The sequence below is a fragment of the Colossoma macropomum genome, unplaced genomic scaffold, assembly GCF_904425465.1.
Source record: "Colossoma macropomum unplaced genomic scaffold, Colossoma_macropomum, whole genome shotgun sequence".
Lineage (NCBI taxonomy): Eukaryota > Metazoa > Chordata > Actinopteri > Characiformes > Serrasalmidae > Colossoma > Colossoma macropomum.
Genome location: NW_023494798.1, coordinates 7,947,057 through 7,965,912, shown reverse-complemented (window position 1 = coordinate 7,965,912; position 18,856 = coordinate 7,947,057). Strand labels below are relative to the sequence as shown.

The window sequence follows — 18,856 nt, the reverse complement described above, 5'->3', positions numbered from 1 at the left end:
TCCAGCCCACAACTGTATTATGGTGGAAATAGGAAGTGGCCAGGCTCCCTTTAAACTGGCTGTGATGGAGCAAAGAGAGAAGAAACAGCATTCTTATTTGATTAATCAACAAATAGTCCATAGATTCCTCAATTACAGAAAGTGTAGAGTGTAAGATGTTGGTGGGGTGCATGAAAGTCAGTGAGTATTATTTGCTAAATTCATACCAGTTTGCTGAGCTGCTAAGCCTTTATTTTTCCCTATAGTGGTGCTGAGTGCTGCTGATGTGTCTACTTGATGCATATGATTCTCTCTCAGTCTCTCATATTCAGCATGTGTGTATCTATTGCAGTGCATCTGTGTCACTGACATCATATCGCTGGGGTCAAAAATGGACTCGGTCGTGCAACCAAGCCAATCACCAAGAGGTCAGAGGGAGATGCTTCTGTGTGGAAAAATGGCCCATGCAGCCAGGAATAGGAATCATAACAGTCTATGCAATATTCAAATACAGGTAGAGTGCTTGTGTGTGAGAGAGAGACAGTTCATTTCCATGTTTTCTAGTAATCTCTGTGCTATAAACCTCTTTTAGAGCCACAATGTGTCCTGACCACCTCTTAAACCGCTACAAAGATAAACATTTAGTAACTTCAGTATGAAAGGACATTGCAAAGCCCTTGTAATGGGCTTATTTAGGAGCAGTTGATAATTAACTGACTGCTCATTACTGACCTTAACAAGCCAATAACTACTATTAATTACCTGCTTATTACTATGTTCTCACACTAACGCTATAGAATTAAGTGTAAGCTATGTCACAGCATGTTAACTGTCTGTTATTGTGGTCTTATTAAGCCTTATGAAGCCAATAGCTGGTAACTAATTCATCAAGTCAATAACTACTAATTAACTAGCTGCTTATTACTATGTTTATAAGAAGTAACCAGGGTGACTTAACATGTTAGATGTCTATTATTATACCCTTTCTTTCAAGCCAATAGCTGGTAACTAATTCATCAAGTCAATAACTTAATTCATTTACCAGCTGCTTATTACTGTATTATTAAGAAGTAACCTGGGTAAATTAAGCAACATTATTAGGCCATTATTAAACCAATCAAGCCAATAGCTGGTAACTAACTTATCAAGCCAATGACTACTAATTAATTGGCACTGATTAATCATTTTGAGCCAATAACTGGCAAATAACTCTTAAAGCCAGTAACTATTAATTAACTATCTGCTTATTAGTATATTACATCATCAACTAAGGTGAATTAAGGCACAATCTATGTCACTGCATGCTAAGAGTACATTATTTTTACTTATAAACCCTTATCAAGCCAATAGCTGGTAACTTACTTATCAAGTCAATGACTACTAATTAACTAGCAGCTTATTACTATATTATTAAGAAATAACCAGGGTGAATAAAGCAATATAGTTTATGACACAACATGTTAGATGTCCATTATTATGCCCTTACTAAGCCTTATCAAGCCAATAGCTGGTAACTAACTTATCAAGCCAATGACTACTAATTATATGGCACTCATTAATCCTTTTGAGCCAATAACTGGTAAATAACTATTAAAGCCAATAACTACTAATTAACTCTCTGCTTATTACTACATTATAGCAGCAACTAAGGTACTTTAATCCACAATCTATGGCACAACATGTTATGTGTCCATTATTATGATCTTATTAAGCCTTATCAAGCCAACTGCTAGGAACTAACTTTATACTACTGAATGTTGTACTTAAGTTTCAACACCACAGGTTATTGGTCCTGTCTTGATCTCAGGGAAGGACAAAAAATGATAAAGAGGATCCTTTCTCATTATATTTTGTTTTATATGACTGTTGCAGATTGTTGTACATGAACCCTGCTACGTAACATTATTAATAACAGTCATCTGTCTTGACAATTACTGGTAATGGTAACCTGATATTTTTTTTTCTTACTAATCATAAACTGCCAGTCAAAATATGTCATTCACACTGTTTACTCCTTAATAATGTAATAAATGACAGCATTACTTGCCAAACACTGTTTTATTAAGACATGCTAAGCACATTGCAAGGGTAATATAATGTCTCCCTATATTGTTCCCAACATTTTTCAATAGCAGACCCAAACTTCAATTGTCTAACACTTCTGACCCTGATGTAAATACAAATATTGCCATTTCACACTTCAGAAAATTGGGAGGACGTAGGAGTCCTGAGAACATGGCAAACATGACACAGGAAAAAAAAAATCAAACAAAGAAAAGAAAGCGTTCTCATGAAATATTGATTCCTGTCTTTTGTTTCGGCAGCTAGACGGAGCGGTCTGTGGGCATTTTCTTGTTTTGAAATCTGCTCAAATGAAAGCATTGATTGTCAGAGCTAACAAGATCTCGAGGCTCGAGACCACATCGAGAAGCTTACGAATAAACTTTCCCACTGCTTCAGAGAGCACCTTGAATTGGCATTCTAGCCGACAGGTCCATATCTCACTGCAGCTTTAATGAGAAAAAGACGAAGAGAAAGGGAAACAGATGGGCAGATGGACAGCAAGTGAGCAATAAAGAGATCTTTCAGCAAGAGCTGGCAGAATTACACGATTAAAGGTGATTATGTGATTAAAATGGTAATGCTTTCTTTTACAGTCTCCTAAGTTCTAGGTATGAACCAGGTGTACAAACTCTGATGTAGTGGAGAATAGGGGTTGTTGACACAGTGTTGAGTAGGAGGATCTCTCACAAAAATGATTTAATGCATATGATTGCCTTCTTGATCAGCATTTATCTGTTCAGGTAAAAGCTCTGAATCTGTTAAAACTTTTAATTATTCTAATTCTAATGTCTCCCTGAGTCAGGGGTCGGTAACCTAAATGTAAAAAGAGCCATTTTGTCCTTTCTACAAAAATCAAACCACTTTGGGAGCCACAACATTGTACGCCCATTTTACCATCTTGGCTGTTAATATGTCTCAGTATGTGCTGATGTCCTAGTATAGGCTAAAAATATATATATAATATAAATTAAATCACAGACTTACTTTGCTCTGCTTTAAACTTTAGCTCAGTTATAGCTGTTTTTCTCGCATCTCCGGCAGGAAACTTTTCTGCAAAAGTAGAATAGTTTCTTCCAAAATGTCTCTCAACGTTTGACTTTTACTGAGGCTGAAGTCAACTTCTTATTCACCAGCTTCTTGTTTTAATTTTCCCGTTCCACCTTAAATGTACAGCAGTTACATTTTCGGTGCTTCAGGCACTATTTAAGGTGAAACGTGAAGATAAGAAGTTGGGGAATGAGAAACTGACTTCAGCTTTGTGACTTTTTAGTGTTTGACAGTTTCTTGTCGCAGATTAAATGTAACAGGAAACTGGCTGGAGAGCCTACGAATGCAAAAAAGTCAATTCGTCTCCAAATTATCGATCCCTGTCTTAAATCTTTCTCTTTACCATTCCGTTAGCTACTAGCTAGGCGAGACTGTTGTCTGCATTGTTATGTGAACAGCAGTCTGCGCACCAATCTTCGAGGTTAAAGGTTGATGAATTAGCAGATAATACCAGTGTTTAAGTCCATTTATTGTTAAAACTGTTCTAAAACAATAGGCAAGGCTTTATTGTACTGAAAAGGAGGATTATTTTATTTTTAAATACAAGTCTAATTCTGCTGTGGAGCCACAACAGGGCAGTAAAAGAGCTGCATGTGGCTCTGGAGCCACATGTTACTGACCCCTGCCCTGAGTGAATACATTATAGACATGTTTTAAGGAGCTACTGAAACTCTATTAATTTTAGTTAGTAGAAATGGCAATCAATGGTGAGTACCTACTGACAGTGGTCCATGAATTGGTTACAAGGGTTGGATGCCCAAGGCTCATTGATGCATGAGGGCAATGAAAGCTATCCCATCTGGTCTGAGCTGACAGAAGGACTACTGTGGTGCAAGTCATAGAAATTTTTATTGATGGTTACCAGAGGAATGTGTCAAATCACATGGCATGGCACCCTGTTGCTTATAGGGACTGCATAGCTGCAGACCAGTCAGAGTGCCCATGCTAAACACTGTCCACCCTTAAAAGTTCCAAATCCTAGGAGTCCCATTCTGTTTTACCTCACCTGGACACCCAGGTATGTATACATTTACATGGGGAAATGAGGGCACCAGGATGCAAAGTGGAAAGAAACCAAGCCAGTAAAGGGAGTTTGATTCTCTGGGCTTAATTTTCTGCTGGGTCCAGACATTCATATGGACAGCAATTTGACATGTACCACCTACCAAAATATCATTGCAGACCAAGTACACCCTTTCGTGGCAATGGTATTCCCCAGTGGCAGTGGTTTTGTTCAGCAGGATAATGTACCCTGCTACACAGCATATATTATTCAGAAATGGCTTGAGGAACATGATGAAGAGCTGAAGGTGTTGCCCAGGCCAGTCTTGCTGAAATATGCAAGGCCTTTCCTGAAAGAGACGCTGTCTGGATGGAAACATATGTTGTTCTAAAACCTCTATATACTGTTCAGCATTGATAGAGCCTTTCCAGATGTGTAAGCTGCCCATGGGTACTAATGCAACTCCATACCGGAGATACAAGCTTTTGAACTTTGCACTGATAACAAGCTGGATAGTCCCACTCCTCTTGAGGACGCAGGGCACGGCGTCCATGGTTTCCAAAAAGAATTTCAAAGTTTGATTCATCTGACCATGGAACTCTTCCATTTTGCCTCCGTCCATTTTAAATGAACTTTGGCCCAGAGAAGAAGGCAGCGTTTCTGGATTGTGTTGACAAACGGCTTCTTCTTTGCATGATACAGCTTTAAGTTACATTTGTGGATTGCATGGCAAACTGTGTTAACAGACAGTGATTTCTTGGAGTGTTCCTGAGCCCATGCAGTGATTTCCAGTACAGAATCATACCTGTTTTCAATGCAGTGCTGCCTGCCACCTTTGATTTTTACAAGGATTATTTATTTTTTATTATTTTAATGACAAACAATTTTATGTGTGTACAACTGTACGTGTGCTGGCTAGCGTTTTTGAGTTATGCTACCAAAAGTGTCACTACCAAAACATTTTATTTCATGTAGTATTAAGTTTTGGTAGCGACAAAATGTTCAATGTTCAATCATTTGTTTTAATAAAATAAACATATTTAAGGCATAGTCACTCAAAGTAAAGGATTTTTAGCCTAAAGTCAGTCCAAGCCCGAAATATGTTTGGAAGTCTGACTTTGAACCAATTCATTAAAAAGATCCATATATGAAGGCACACAAATAGCCAGTATAATTTTAAAGGTGGGTAGAAGAGGTTAAAATGTTTATGTAAAATTAAATTAGCATTAATTTTGGTACAAAAAAAAGGAAGCAAATTTCATAAGTGGACCTCAGGGGGAAACTTACATACAAGAGAAATGTAGGAAAGCTCCACGTGTTCTCTGTATGGTTTGTTATTGCTCAGGTTTTATTTCAGCTCATTATGTTTGGATTTCATTTCATTTTATTGATTACTTGATTACTGATCAGAATTAATAGTGGTTGCCCTACTCTCAAATCCATCTGATTTCACAGATTTCAGCTCTTAAACTTCAAAAACTAGTTTCTCACCAAACATCCCCGTACACACACCCAAGAATTTCAAGTGTGCCCAAGCCGTGTGATTATTTATAAATAATTTACACAAATCCTAAGGAGATTTCTTTGCCCAATAGGACTTTAAATAACATGGTTGTTACTTCCAGCAGTGTTTCGTAGACTTGGCCTACCCCGTCATGAAGAACGGCTGATCCAGGAGGCAGAAAAGGCTTCATGAAATATTTAATGTGTGAAACGTTGCTTGTTAGCAAGCCATGCATTACAGAGATTAACAACATCTACATTAGAGGTCAATCCAATGATGGACTAGAAATCTATTTTTCTCATTTCGAAATGCGCAGCTAACGAATCTAATGGGACTCGGAGCTGAAGTTTTGTGTGCGCACTCCTCCTCCTCTGTCTCACCGCTGACCACGGTCACACTGATTTAGGCTCAGAAGGCCCCGTCACTCGGGCTGTGAGTGGGCAGCGTGCCAGAGAGGAAAGCTGCGCTTTTGTTTGTTTGTGGGTCTGTTCTGTAAGGAGCCCAGGGCCCAAGCTGCTGCCTGTTAAGGCTAATTGGAGCTGCCCGCTCGCCTGCCCCCCTTTTCTTTTTCGCCTTTTCTTCTTCTTCTGCTTTCTTTCTTTCTCGCTCGGTGTCTTTCTGGCTAGCATTTTTTCTTCTTAGATTCTCTTCTTCTTAGATTTTCTCACCCCTTGTTTCTCTTTCTTTCTTACTGATTTTCTTTTTGCTTTTTTTTTTCTAGAGTTTTTCTTTCTTTCCCAATTTCCTTCTTTGTCTTCTTTTAGTTTCCTACTTTCTTGGTTTTAAATTTTTACCTCTCTTCTTTCCTCCATCCTTTTGTTTTTTCTTTATGTCTTTGCGTTGTCACTATGTTCTTTCCGGTTAGCAATTTGTCTACTTTCTTTTTGTTTTTTTTTGTTTGTTTGTTTTTTTGTTTTAGATTTTCTTCACTTTCTAAGCCCCTTTTTCTTTTTTCATTTACTGTTGCTAATTTATTTTTTTGATTTCTTTCTTTCTTTCTTACCCCTTTTGCATTCTTACCTTCCGACATCTCCCTTCCTTTCTGTTTCCTTTTAGACTCTTTTCCTTTTCTTCTATTTCCCACATATCATATTTCTTTTTACCTTCTTATTTCTCCAACCCTTTCTATGCGTTGCATCTTCTCTCTCTTTCGCAGCAGCCCCTGTTCTCCAAAATCAGCTCCTGCCTTCTGCTACGCTCAGCTCCAGCCAGGGGGCGGGGCCTCCCGGCAGCCCCACCCCTGTCTTCCACTGGCTCTTCCACTGAGCGAGTGAGAGAGAGAAGGGAGAGAGAGGGGGATAGAGGGAGAGAGGGAGGGGTGAGCGAGAGAGACACTGATGCTCGGAGAATGGAACGGCAGAGTGTGTGAAAGACGCGAGAGCGTGAGAGAGTCTCCGGCACATCAACAGGAGAGAGTCTCCCCTTCAAAAGAAAGACTGAGAAGGAGAGAAAAAGAGCAGCCAAGAGAAAGAACAAGACCTCAGAGTGCTAAAAGACAGAGGGTGCTTCTTCATTAAGAGGATTCAGCGAGGGACTAAGATCAGCGGCTCCGCTGCCCGAAGATTGCTGCGCGAGTGTGCGTGAGTGCGTGAGAACTTCCTAAGGTCTCGCACACGCCCCCACCCTCCCAACCAAAAGCCTCAGAGGTCACTGCCCCCTTCAGCTGAGATGATCAGGGGGATCCTCCTGCTCCTGTGCCTGACAGGTCACGGTAAGCTGCCCGGGTCTTGTTTTCGGACGCTTGGCGCTGTCTAGCGTGTCTGTTGTTTCTGTTGTTAATGCATTCGCGCTGTCCAGGAGACTGTTGGTTGAAGTCTCTTAGAGCTAAACTTGATAGATAACATTGGACTTAAGGGGTTCAGAGCAGCTCAGTTACTCAATTCAACAGCCAAAATGAATATTTTCAGTGGTTACGTTGTTTGTCTGTTCATTTCAGTCTGTCCCTGTGCTTATTCTTATTGATTAAACCAGATTTAGCGCAATCACAAGCCACGTTAGCTTAGAGACTTACCCAAGTGTGGCAGGCACTTCATCATTCCCATGACACAGGATACGCACATGTGCGTGCTATGTTTTGGTCCGCACTCTCTTCTTCCCCTGACCAGAGCACGATAGTGCTGAACAATGTGTTTAGGTATAGGGTTTTTGGGGGTGTAGGAGGTGGTTTCTTTCTTTGAAAGCTAATCATCGAGCCCCCCCATGTAGGGCTGGCCACTCTGGGTCAGCTTGTAAAAGTAGCGGTCCAGCACTAGGGGTGAATATAGACGGCCAATTGTTTCCCTTTTTCCGGTGGCCAGCGACCCAAAACAGGACTATCAGCTAATCCTAAAGTGTGGCAGGGTCGTAGAAACCCTGTGGCTTCTATTCAGACCGTGACCCTCTTCGCTCTGGACGAGCAGCACAACCGGACCCTTTCAGAGCGCGTGTGCATGGGAGAATGTGTATGCGCAGGCTGTCCTCTTCAAATCTGGTATTAACAAAAAGCCAAGTTGAGCCTTTTCTGCTCCGAAGGCGCATAGCTGTAGAGCTTTGACAGTTGGGGATTGGGAGCGAGGGGGGGGCAAGCCACCCCAGCAGGTCTTCAAAATACTTGCTTGCTCATGCTCTCTCTTTCTTTCTCTCTCCCTGCCTCGTGCCTGCCCGCCTGACTCCAAGAAGCCGCGATTACCATACAGCTCACACAACCCAGAGTGTGAATTTAATGATTGGGCTTATCAAAAGTTTCGCTGTTTGTTTTCAGGCGCTCATTATTTTCTCCACTAGCTACACTACCTCTGTGATATAGTCTGACTTAGTGTCACAATGAAAACTGACTGAAGAATCTTTCAGAAGTTCGTTATTCTACTGTTTACGGAGTCTCAAGAGGTTGCCGCTTTTTATGACCTGGTTTTATGTCCGTGGACCTCCTGCCAAGCTCTTCTTCTTTTTGCGCTGTCATTTTAGGTTATTTATTTGCTTATTTATCCATCAGCGGGGAGCAGATTGAAGTGCTAGAACTTCTTTATTGTCTTTATAGCAACTCAGATTTGCTAGGGCAGTGACTTGATTACAACCTGTCCCCTTTGTTCATTGGTTCTGCATGTTTGTCGCACAAGATCCAGCTACTCAGCTAATAACCAGAGTTATAGTTTTAGTTTTTTTTCCTATTTATAGTTGAAGCAGGAAAAGAGTAATGTGCAGAACAAGGGACCCTCAAGAACCAGTATTGGGGATTGTTGCTTACAGCCCCAGTATGACCGACAATAATTTCCCAGGACAATCAGCCTTTTCATTTAACCAGAAAAGATGGCCAGACAGTATTGAACGGCATTTTCTAAGCTGCAGAATGCTAGCGTGTCCTTCGTTGGCTTTCTTAGAATCTTTGAGAAAATTTGTGTGGGCAACTTTATCCACTTTAAGCATTGTAAAAATTATATTGCGGCATGTGTATGAAGAATGTTGTAAGAATATTCAGTAATGATGTGAACTGTGAGCTATTTTCTACATCCAGTATTTTTTTTTTTATTTACATACCAGCCAATACATAAACACTCATCAAGTGTACAAACTGGGGCTACTTCGGGATGAGCATTAGGAAAATACTGTAACATATTACAAATGCAGTAGATTCTATAAAATTCAGACATTTATGAACAGTAGCCTGGCATTGCCTGCATGTTTTGCTCTCACAGAGTATAATAAACATCACCAAGTATCAGTTTGAAATGTCAGCCAAATCTAAATATTGGTTGAAGGCTGTTGTATCTTTTAAGACAATTCTGATGATTCTGATATCAGTGTGGCTCCTAATATCTGGACTTATTTCCTGTTCTAAGTCATTAAGAAGTGAAATGATCTTGTTTTAAAATAATAATGCTTGAAAGATAAATGATCTGCACGATAAGTGAACTGGAGAAGCTCACTTTATGTACAAATGTCTCAAAGCAGGTTGAATAACCTATTCTTACAGATATAGTGCCCACATTTACAGCAGAATTCTTCTGATTGTTTAATGTTTTTTTTTTCAACGAGACGGTGGTTTGACGTAAAATGGCACACTGTTGAGAAAATTATTAGCACAGATTTCTTTAAAGGGGTGGTGATAGCAGGGGTGGTGATGTCTACAACACAAACATAGCATTTTATTAGGTATACAAACTGACCCACATGTCTTGAGTTTTGTAGGTACTGCTGAGAGTGGTAAAATACTGGTAAATCTGAAAAAAAAAATAGTTTTCTTTGAGGACTATTTTGCCTTTTAACTCCTATCTGAATGAAACGATCCAATAAAACAAATGTTAACCCACAAATGTGTGGCAAAACTCTTGCAAAACAATGTAAAATAATAGCTTTCTATGACAATATTAGAGGCATTAAAGACAGACATCTGGCTCCCATCACCACCACTGTGAACAGTTCTAGAATAGACCATTTCACGTCAAATCTATTCGAATAAGTTTAGTATCTCAAGGCAGAAATAATGAAAAATAGTGAAATTCCATTTTTAGGATGGTTTCACTTGCTGGCCTATCATTATTTTCAGTGTAGAGACGATGATCCAGTGACGACCAATTAAACTTCCTCAACTGCAGTTACAAAGGTCCCGTTTTCAGCCACCGCTCCAGCTCAGAGCGTGTGCTCTGGGAGCGTCCGCAGCGCAGCCAACTGTGTTATTGTGGTAATTTAAGGAAAGAGCAGCCCAGGCAGGTAAACACCAGATAACAACCTGAATCTGCATGGCCGGGCTGTCCCGCGAGGCCCTGCTCGCTCGCGGCTAAATTGTGTTTCACAAATTATTGCTCTGTTTATGGAGGCAGCCACTGTCAGCAGAAAGAAAGGGAGACCTTTTGTTTGGAGTGAGAAAAAAGAAGAGAGAGAGAGAGGAATGCTGAGAGAGAGAGAGAGAGAGAGAGAGAGAGAGAGAGAGAGAGAGAGAGAGAGAGATAGTCCAATAGCTGCTGCTGGAGCATGGAAAAGTCAGTATTGAGTTTTTGTCAAGTACTGAGGGTATATATAGGGCACCTTCTCTCACAGTCACACAAACACACACACACACCTGGTCGTGAGAAGTGACTGATGGGGCACAGCGGGCCAGAAGCTTGCCGGAGTCAAGCACAGAGTACCGACACACCGCAGGCAGAGCCGTCTGTCCAAAGTCTCTCGCTCTCTCCCATTTCTCTCTCTTGCTCTATGAACACCCTTTTCAAAATATTTTCTCCACTCTCGCATCTTTATTCGTCCTTTTTATCTACCTGTTCAGCTCCCTCGTTTGTGTAGCTGTCAGTTTATCTCTCTTTCAGAGGCGCTCTGTAATTCTCTCTTCCTATTCTGGCGGCATAAACTCGCACTTGGTAATCTACGAATGTTCGGCTGACACAGTTAAAAGAGTTCTTGACCTCTTTAGTGAGCGTGTATGCACACACACACACACACACACACACACACACACACACACACACACACACACACACTCTACCTCTCTCCAAGTGCATTCTTTCTCTCCTCTCTCACAGCAGACATGCTGACAGGAGCGAATCCGCTATCCACTGGGGGCAGTGCTGCACAGAGCACCTGACTCTCTCTCGCTCTCTCGCTTTCTCTCTGTCTCTCTCTCTCTTTCTATTTCTCTTCTGTTATTATATCCTCTGTTTTTCTCTCTATCAATTGCAATCTCTTTCTGACCCCCACACTCTCTCTCTCTCTCTCTATTCTGCCATTATATCTCTCGCTCTCTATTTGTTTCTATATCTGACTTTCGTTCTCTCTGTCTCTCTATCTCACTCTCCTCCCTCTCTCTCGTTCTCTCTATTAATTTCTCTATCTCTCTTGCTTGCTCTCCCTCTCTCACTGCACTCGTACTCTTTCTCTCTCTCTCTCTCTCTGTCTTTTGTCTTCTGTTATTACATCCTCTATTTTTTTCTCTTTATCAATTGCTATCTCTCTCCCCCTCTTTGACCCCCACATTCTCTCTCTATATCTCTCTACTCTGCCACTCTATATCTCACTCTCTATTTGTTTCTATATCTCTTACTCTCTCTCTCTCTCTCTCTCTCTCTCTCTCTCTCTCTCTATCAGATATTCTCTTCATCTCTCTCTCTCTATTTTGCTCCCTCTCTCTTTTGCTTTCCCTCTCTCTCTCTCTCTCTCTCTCTCTCTCTCTCTCTCTCTCTCTCTCTCCCTTTTTATTGTCACTACATTTTTGTTTCTCTCTGCTTGTTGCTGTCTCTATCTCGCTTGCTTACTCTCTCTCTCTCTCTCTCTCTATATATATATATATATATATATATATATATCTATTCCTCTTATCTGCTCTCCCTCTCTCACCCGATTCTCTTTCATCTGTTACTATATCTTCTATTGTCCTCTCTATTTGTTGCTATCTGTCTTGCATCCCCTTCACTTTCATGCTCTCCCTCCTTCTCATTTGCTCTGTCTCTTTCTCTCTCTCAATCTCTTTCTTTTGTCTTTCTTTCTGTCTCTCACTCTCTGTTCTGTCACTGTATGTTCTGTCTTTTTCTTTACCTGTTCCTGTCTCTTTCTCGTCTGCTCTCTCACCCCCTCTCGCCTTGCACACACAGATTTTCTCTCTCTCTCTCTCTCTCTCTCTCTCTCTCTCTCTCTCTCTCTCTCTCTCTCTCTCACTCTCACTCTCTCTCTCTCTCTCTCTCTCTCCCTCTCTCTCTCTGATTCTTCCCACCGCTAAGCCTTAGTCTGAATACTCCACAGCCTGGTAATTAAAATGTCACTTTTGGCTGTTTCGGATTTTCTCTGCAAATCTCTGCTGCATTGTACAAATACAGAAAGCGAAAACGCATCAAACATCTTAATGTTGCGGATCTCTCTCAAATGCCACGGAGCAATTTCTCCCTCATCCTGTTGTTGTCACGACTTAGTAAATAATCATTTGCAACTTCTTAAAGCTTTTCAAAAAACAACATCATAATCCAATTCTATGTAATGGGTTTGATATCTCAGCCATTTGGTTGACATTGATTCATTATAGTCCAGCATTGCTGATTAATTTCATATCCACATCTGCTATGCCAATGTTTGTAAAGACCATCTTGCAAATGGTCCCTTTATCTATCATTCATCTACACCATTTTTCCTCAGTTGCTACTCAAATGTCTGTAGTTGTTTGGGTTTATTTTTATTTCAGTCTTTACTAAAACCCCTTAGGATTTCGTGCCATTCTTGAGCCTCACATTGGCTGCCCAGAGCACCTGCCAGCTCCTCTGCTGGTCAGTTTTAGAGTGTTGACCTGCTCTTTCTAGGGTTGCTTCTGGTGTGGCTCCAAAATCAACCCCTTTAAATCATTTCACTGCACACTTGCTCCCATTCCTTTTTTTGTGTCACCCTAGATTATGTCTGATCCCATCCCAGGCTCTCCTATCCCCGCTCGGTGGAATTAATCATCCGCGGCTTCTCCAGAAGGAGGGTTGGTCCTGGATGACGAATCCTACCTCCCCTCCCCTTCCTCAAGCTTTATTCCTGGGAATCTTCTTTTCCTGAAATGCTAAGACCATGCATGAAGCCGCCATATGCTGAAAGCAAGATTTCATTTTTTTTAGCTTATTTTTAGCTTACAGTAGGATGTCTTGAAGGAAAGAACAAAAAAACACTTCTCTGCCTTTATGGACAGCAGTCATCATATTATTGAATCGCTGGACACGGAAACATATGACTGTCGCTTTTAATTGTGATTTACAATCAGTTATATTACGCTCCTGTGCTTTTATGCATTCCTTTTTCAGCCAGACGGATGTGAGATAGACTATATACTGCAAAGCTACCGGCTCCCTGTGATTTGCCAAATTCAGGTCAGGGGAAAGAAGCACATTCATTTGGACTTACTTCCTAAAAACCGGCTTTTGCTGGAAGCTGTCCACGTAAACAGAGCGGGTTTACTGGACATCATTAAGCTGGAATAAAATCAGTGCTCTTAACTACACTAGAAGGTCCTTGCTGCCCTCTTCCTTCCCCCTTGCTCCCTCTCTCCCTCTCCTCCTATCCATTCCCATAGCCTTTGCAACCCTACCCAGACCACCCCTACCCACCCCTCACTGCCCCACTGTTGGATCGCTTCCTGTGGAATCTGTACAGGATTGCTGGGTTTATCCAGATTGGTGCGTTCTTCACGAATCGGGCATTATCCCAGATTACACGTCTGCTGGGCGCAATGTTAAGTAATTCAACCAGATGCTGCTGTGATCACAGGGTCACCTGCTGCCCCCCCTCCCCCGAGGGGCTCCATGTTTACTTCTATCTTGTTCCTTGAGGATGAATGGCGAGGAAGAGAAGGAAGGGAGGGAGTCGGCTCTTTCAATGAGGCTTGCAGGGTGGCGAGAGGGCAAGGGTATGGGGCAAGTGTGGCCTCCTCAGGACACGGCTGGGATTTCGGGACAGATTACGACAGGGATTAATGGCTTCTAAATTGCAGCCTAATGCACAGGAATAAGAGGGACAGAGAGATGTTTTTTCTCTGCTTAGCGGGCTAAACTCTTGTTTGTGCTGAGAGGGGGAGGTGCAGAAATATACTAAAATGGTAAATAAAACCAAAGGCATGAGCCCCTCATTTTGTGAGTGTTTACCAGCTCTATTTTCGTCCTTCTTTTCATTGCCAACCTCCTTCTGTGAAACAAACCTCTGAATCACCGTTCCTCTTTTCAGAGAGCTTGTTCGGCCCAGTGCGCCAGCCCACGGCTTTATTTAGACTAAAAGTCCACTCTCATAGTGAGCTCCCCAAGCAGAGCTGTGGGCAGCAAGCGGCAAAAATAATCAGTTTGGATATTGTTGTCCGAACAGTCTGAACGTTATTGCAGGGCATAAATCACTTGTCGCTGCATGGCGGATTGGGTATAATGTTGTGTGTGCTGCAAGGTGATGGCTACACTGGCCGAGTAAAGCGGCGGTAAATGGGCCGACAGGATTGCTGGTGGAAGCAGGCGAGATGTATTTCACGCACCAGTACAGCGAGTACTTGAGGAATTGGGTTGCCGATCCGATAAGGGCCGGCGAGTGCTTTGCTGGAAGTTTCTGGGACAGTACAATATTACACCTGGATGAACTCGGCTGTCTCACTTTTGTTCTCTCCCTCTCGCTCTAGACCTTCCCCCGTCAGTCTTTCACATCAACGTGGTATAGCACTGGGATATAATATCTTTTGATTTAGGGACTTTTGGTTCTCTAAAGAACTGGGATTTGTGAGTGTGAAGTACCTTTTAAAGGTTTCAGTAAACTTCGAATAAGATTAAGGCTGTATATTCTTAAAAATAAAGTGCCAATGCAGGAGTTCAGTGCCAAGGAAGAACAATATTTTGGCTACTTAAAGATCCGTTCAGTGGATATTTCTTTAAACAGGCCTTTTTGCAAAAGAGATACGTCTGAGTGAAGAGTGACTTTTAAAGTTTGAGGAACTGCCATCAGTACAAAACAAAATACATACATACATCATCTAAACCGCTTATCCTTCTGGGTCATGGTAGGGTGCTGGAGCCTATCCCAGCTGTCATTGGGCAGAAGGCAGGATACACCCTGGACAGGTCCAAAACAAAATAAACAAAGTAAAATATTAAGTTAAAAAAAGTTTGAAGAACTTCCGTATAATAGAAAAGTTTGAGGAAAAACTCTTAAACTGGTATAGAATCTAAAGAATAATCATTAGTGGTTCTCAAACCAGGCCTTAGGGCCCCCAGATGGTCAGAATTTTGCTCACATGAGGCCCAAAAGGGGCCCTGAGGATTACTTGAGAACCTTTCACAGGTTCTTTAAACCTTTAAAAAGAAACCTCCTCCATATTCACAAATCTCTTTTTCAAACACGGTTCAAAAGTGGTTCTTCTACAGAATTGGTCAAATAACCGATTTTTTAAAGAATGTACATCGATTTTCATGTACCTGGTTCTTTCTACAACCATTATGTGGAGGTTGACCAAATTAGATTTGTTACACTCAAACATCTAATTTAGAAAAAGGGTTCCGTAAAGAAGGTTTTTAGATCCACAAGTGGTTCGTCTATGGTATCAATCAAACCTTTGTGGCACCTGAAGTGTTTGAGGGTTCTTTCTAGAACATTTACATCATTTGGAGGTTCCTCGAATGTACAAAAGTTTCTTGAAGCTCACACATCTCATTGTTTAAAGAACCATCTATTAAAAGTTCTTCTATGGCATTGACATTGGTCAAAGAACCCTTTGTTGCACCAGTATATGAGTTCAAATCTTTACAATATTTTATATATTTCATTCTCTAAAGCACCATCCATGAAGATGTTTTTGGGACCAAGAATGGTTCTTCTACAGCGTCATGCAAAGACTCCCTTCTGGCTCCTTTATTTTATAGACTGTACACAAATGCTAATCATGCTTTTAACTTGTGCCAGTGCTAGAAGAAGTGCTTAGCTTGTGGATAAATATGTGGGCCTGTCTATTCCAAAGCAAAAAATGCCGTGTCACAGAGCAAAAAGGGCCTTCCCACAGCAGGGCCTGAGCCCTGCTGCTTAGATCACCCTTACACAGAAGACCAGAGGCACCTTAGATCCATTTATCAAAGCACCAGAGAGGCAATCACATTATCAGAGGGAGAGATTTAGCATTTGTATGTGTGTCTGTCTAAGTGTCTAGTTCAGGGCTGTGTATGTGAGTGAGGTGACATGATAGGCGTGTATCGGAGGGATCGCTGGAGCAAGAACTCCTCACAGTGGGAGATTGGGATAATTGTTGAAGTAGGAGCTGCAGTTTGAATTGCTTCATTTGATCTGCTGCAGTTATAAACCACATTTCATCAGCCAGAGCACATCTAAAAAAGCTAAAGTATCCCAGGAAACTTTAGCCCAAACTTTGACCAGTCAACTGTTTCTTTCACACATCACAAGGCCTGCTAGTCATCATGCTAATGGTGGTTGTGTTAGCCTGTGTGTCTAATCAGAGCCCAATCACAGCCCCAGATCTCCACCATGCTAACACAGCTAATTAACCTGGTGAAGGTAGGATTATCACACAGACAGAGAGGCAGAGCTACAAGTGACCTATCTCTCTGGCTATTGCACTCTCTCTTCCTCTCTGCTGGCTTGGTGCCACATTTCGCTAGTCTAATTAGGGTGTTTGTTGCAGGAAATGCACAAAACACCAGGCAGGAAAGCTCATGTCTGACGGAGCTCTGCAATATGGAAGCACACGCTCAATTCCTTTTATATCCTCATGGCTCACCAGGAAGCCCCAGGACCTGTGTTTTCTGCCCTGGCCTGTTTCGGCCACATGCATGTAAGCATTCTTTGTTGGTAGACAACAGATTGCAACCACAGCTCCTGCAAGTCAAGCCTAATACATATAGGAGGAGCAGCTGAGCAAGTACTCTTACTGAAAGCTACAGTTAACTCATACACCGATCAGGCATAACATTATGACCACCTCCTTGTTTCTACTCTCATTGTCCATTTTATCAGCTCCACTTACTATATAGGTGCACTTTGTAGTTCTACAATTACAGACTGTAGTCCATCTGTTTCTCTGAATACTTTGTTAGCCCCCTTTTACCCTGTTGCACTGCAGTAACACTGACGTGGTGGTGGTGTGTCAGTGTGTGTTGTGCTGGTATGAGTGGATCAGACACAGCAGTGCTGCTGGAGTTTTTAAACACTGTGTCCACTCACTGTCCACTCTATTAGACACTCCTAACTTGTCAGTCCACCATGTAGATGTAGAGTCAGAGACGATAGCTCATCTGCTGCTGCACAGTCTGTGCTGGTCATCCTCTAGTCCTTCATCAGTGGTCACAGGACGCTGCCCACAGGACGCTGTTGGCTGGATATTTGTGGTTGGTGGACTATTCTCAGTCCAGCAGTGACACTGAGGTGTTTAAAAACTCCAGCAGCACTGCTGTGTCTGATCCACTCATACCAACGCGACACACACTGACACACCACCACCACGTCAGTGTTACTGCAGTGCTGAGAATGATCCACCACCCAAATAATACCTGCTCTGTGAGGGTCCATGGGGGTCCTGACCACTGAAGAACAGGGTAAAAGGGGGTTAATAAAGTATGCAGAGAAACAGATGGACTACAGTCTGTAATTGTAGAACTACAAAGTGCACCTATATAGTAAGTGGAGCTGATAAAATGGACAATGAGCGTAGAAACAAGGATCATAATGTTATTCCTGATCGGTGTATATTTTTGTTTTTGTTTTGTTTTATTTCCCATTGTTTTGTTGCAGTTGCTTTTCTTTGTACTCTCGGAATGAGATCAGACCTGTCTACATGGATCACTCCATACTGGATCATTATATACTGGTGAAAGACCGTTAAAACACAAGCAGGTTAAACTGAGGACCCAATTACATTTGGTCAGTGGGGAACCCTCAGGGTCGTCTAGGCTTTCAGAGAAGGCCTAATGAAATCTGTGAAATATCTGTTTAGTTTATTCGTATTTTAACACAAACATATGTAATATAATATGTACACTGTTGTATTTAGACTGCAAATCTAGATTATGAACTCTAGATTGCAAATATTATAATATTACTTTTCAAGTTTTGGTGGGAAACGATTTAACACCCAAGAGAACATTATCTAACCAGTATTTTCTTCTTATAGGTAAACGCTACCAAACTAGCTCTCCTTTTGGCTAAGCATTCACTGAAGGCCATTTTAGATTAAACACAAACATAATACTAAGCGACAGTGAAGTCATTTTTGAGCCCAGTTGTTGGGTCCAGTTTCACAGGAAAAAATAAAACGCCAAGCCTTCGGGAAGTCCGACATACATCACTGGCATTTAAGATAAGTGGTAGTATAATCATGTTGCAGTCAATGTAAATGGAAAACTGCAGTGTGGGTCTATGTTAGGACTGTTTACTAAACAGTCACTGTAAAACTGCTACATAAGAGTAAAATGTACGTTAACATTATGTAGTTTATTTATCCTACAGTGGTCATTTTGACGCCTAACTGTGCCTAATTTTGGAGCAGCACAGCAGCCAGGTATACCTAGTTATTCTTGTGATTGAACCTGCAACCTTCTGGCTGTTGGCTAATTGACCTCTCCTACCACTAGACCTTCTGGCCGCAACAACTTCAAATGAAACATGCGATGTCTCTTACAAACGTTAAATGTTCATTTTTATTCTGAATCTACATCTGAATTGCCATTAACTGCTTACACACTACTTGAATACATAGGGATTAATCAGGAGGTGTTTTTTTCCTTGTGTTGGTCCAAGTTTTGACCTTTAGATCCCAAACTGAAAGGTTGAGTCTAGGTCACAGTTCAACACTGCAT

General features: G+C 41.6%; 1 protein-coding gene across 1 annotated transcript in view; it reads left to right on the top strand.

Annotated features, from left to right (window-relative positions):
- Nucleotides 1-6,906: 6,906 nt before the first annotated feature.
- The window catches only part of kirrel3b (kirre like nephrin family adhesion molecule 3b), a 282,884-nt gene continuing 270,934 nt past the window's right edge, over nucleotides 6,907-18,856 (top strand). Inside the window, exon 1 of the mRNA XM_036585496.1 lies at nucleotides 6,907-7,308. Within this exon, the coding sequence (XP_036441389.1) occupies nucleotides 7,266-7,308 (43 nt within the window). The 5' untranslated portion in view covers nucleotides 6,907-7,265. The remainder of the gene's footprint in view (nucleotides 7,309-18,856) is intronic.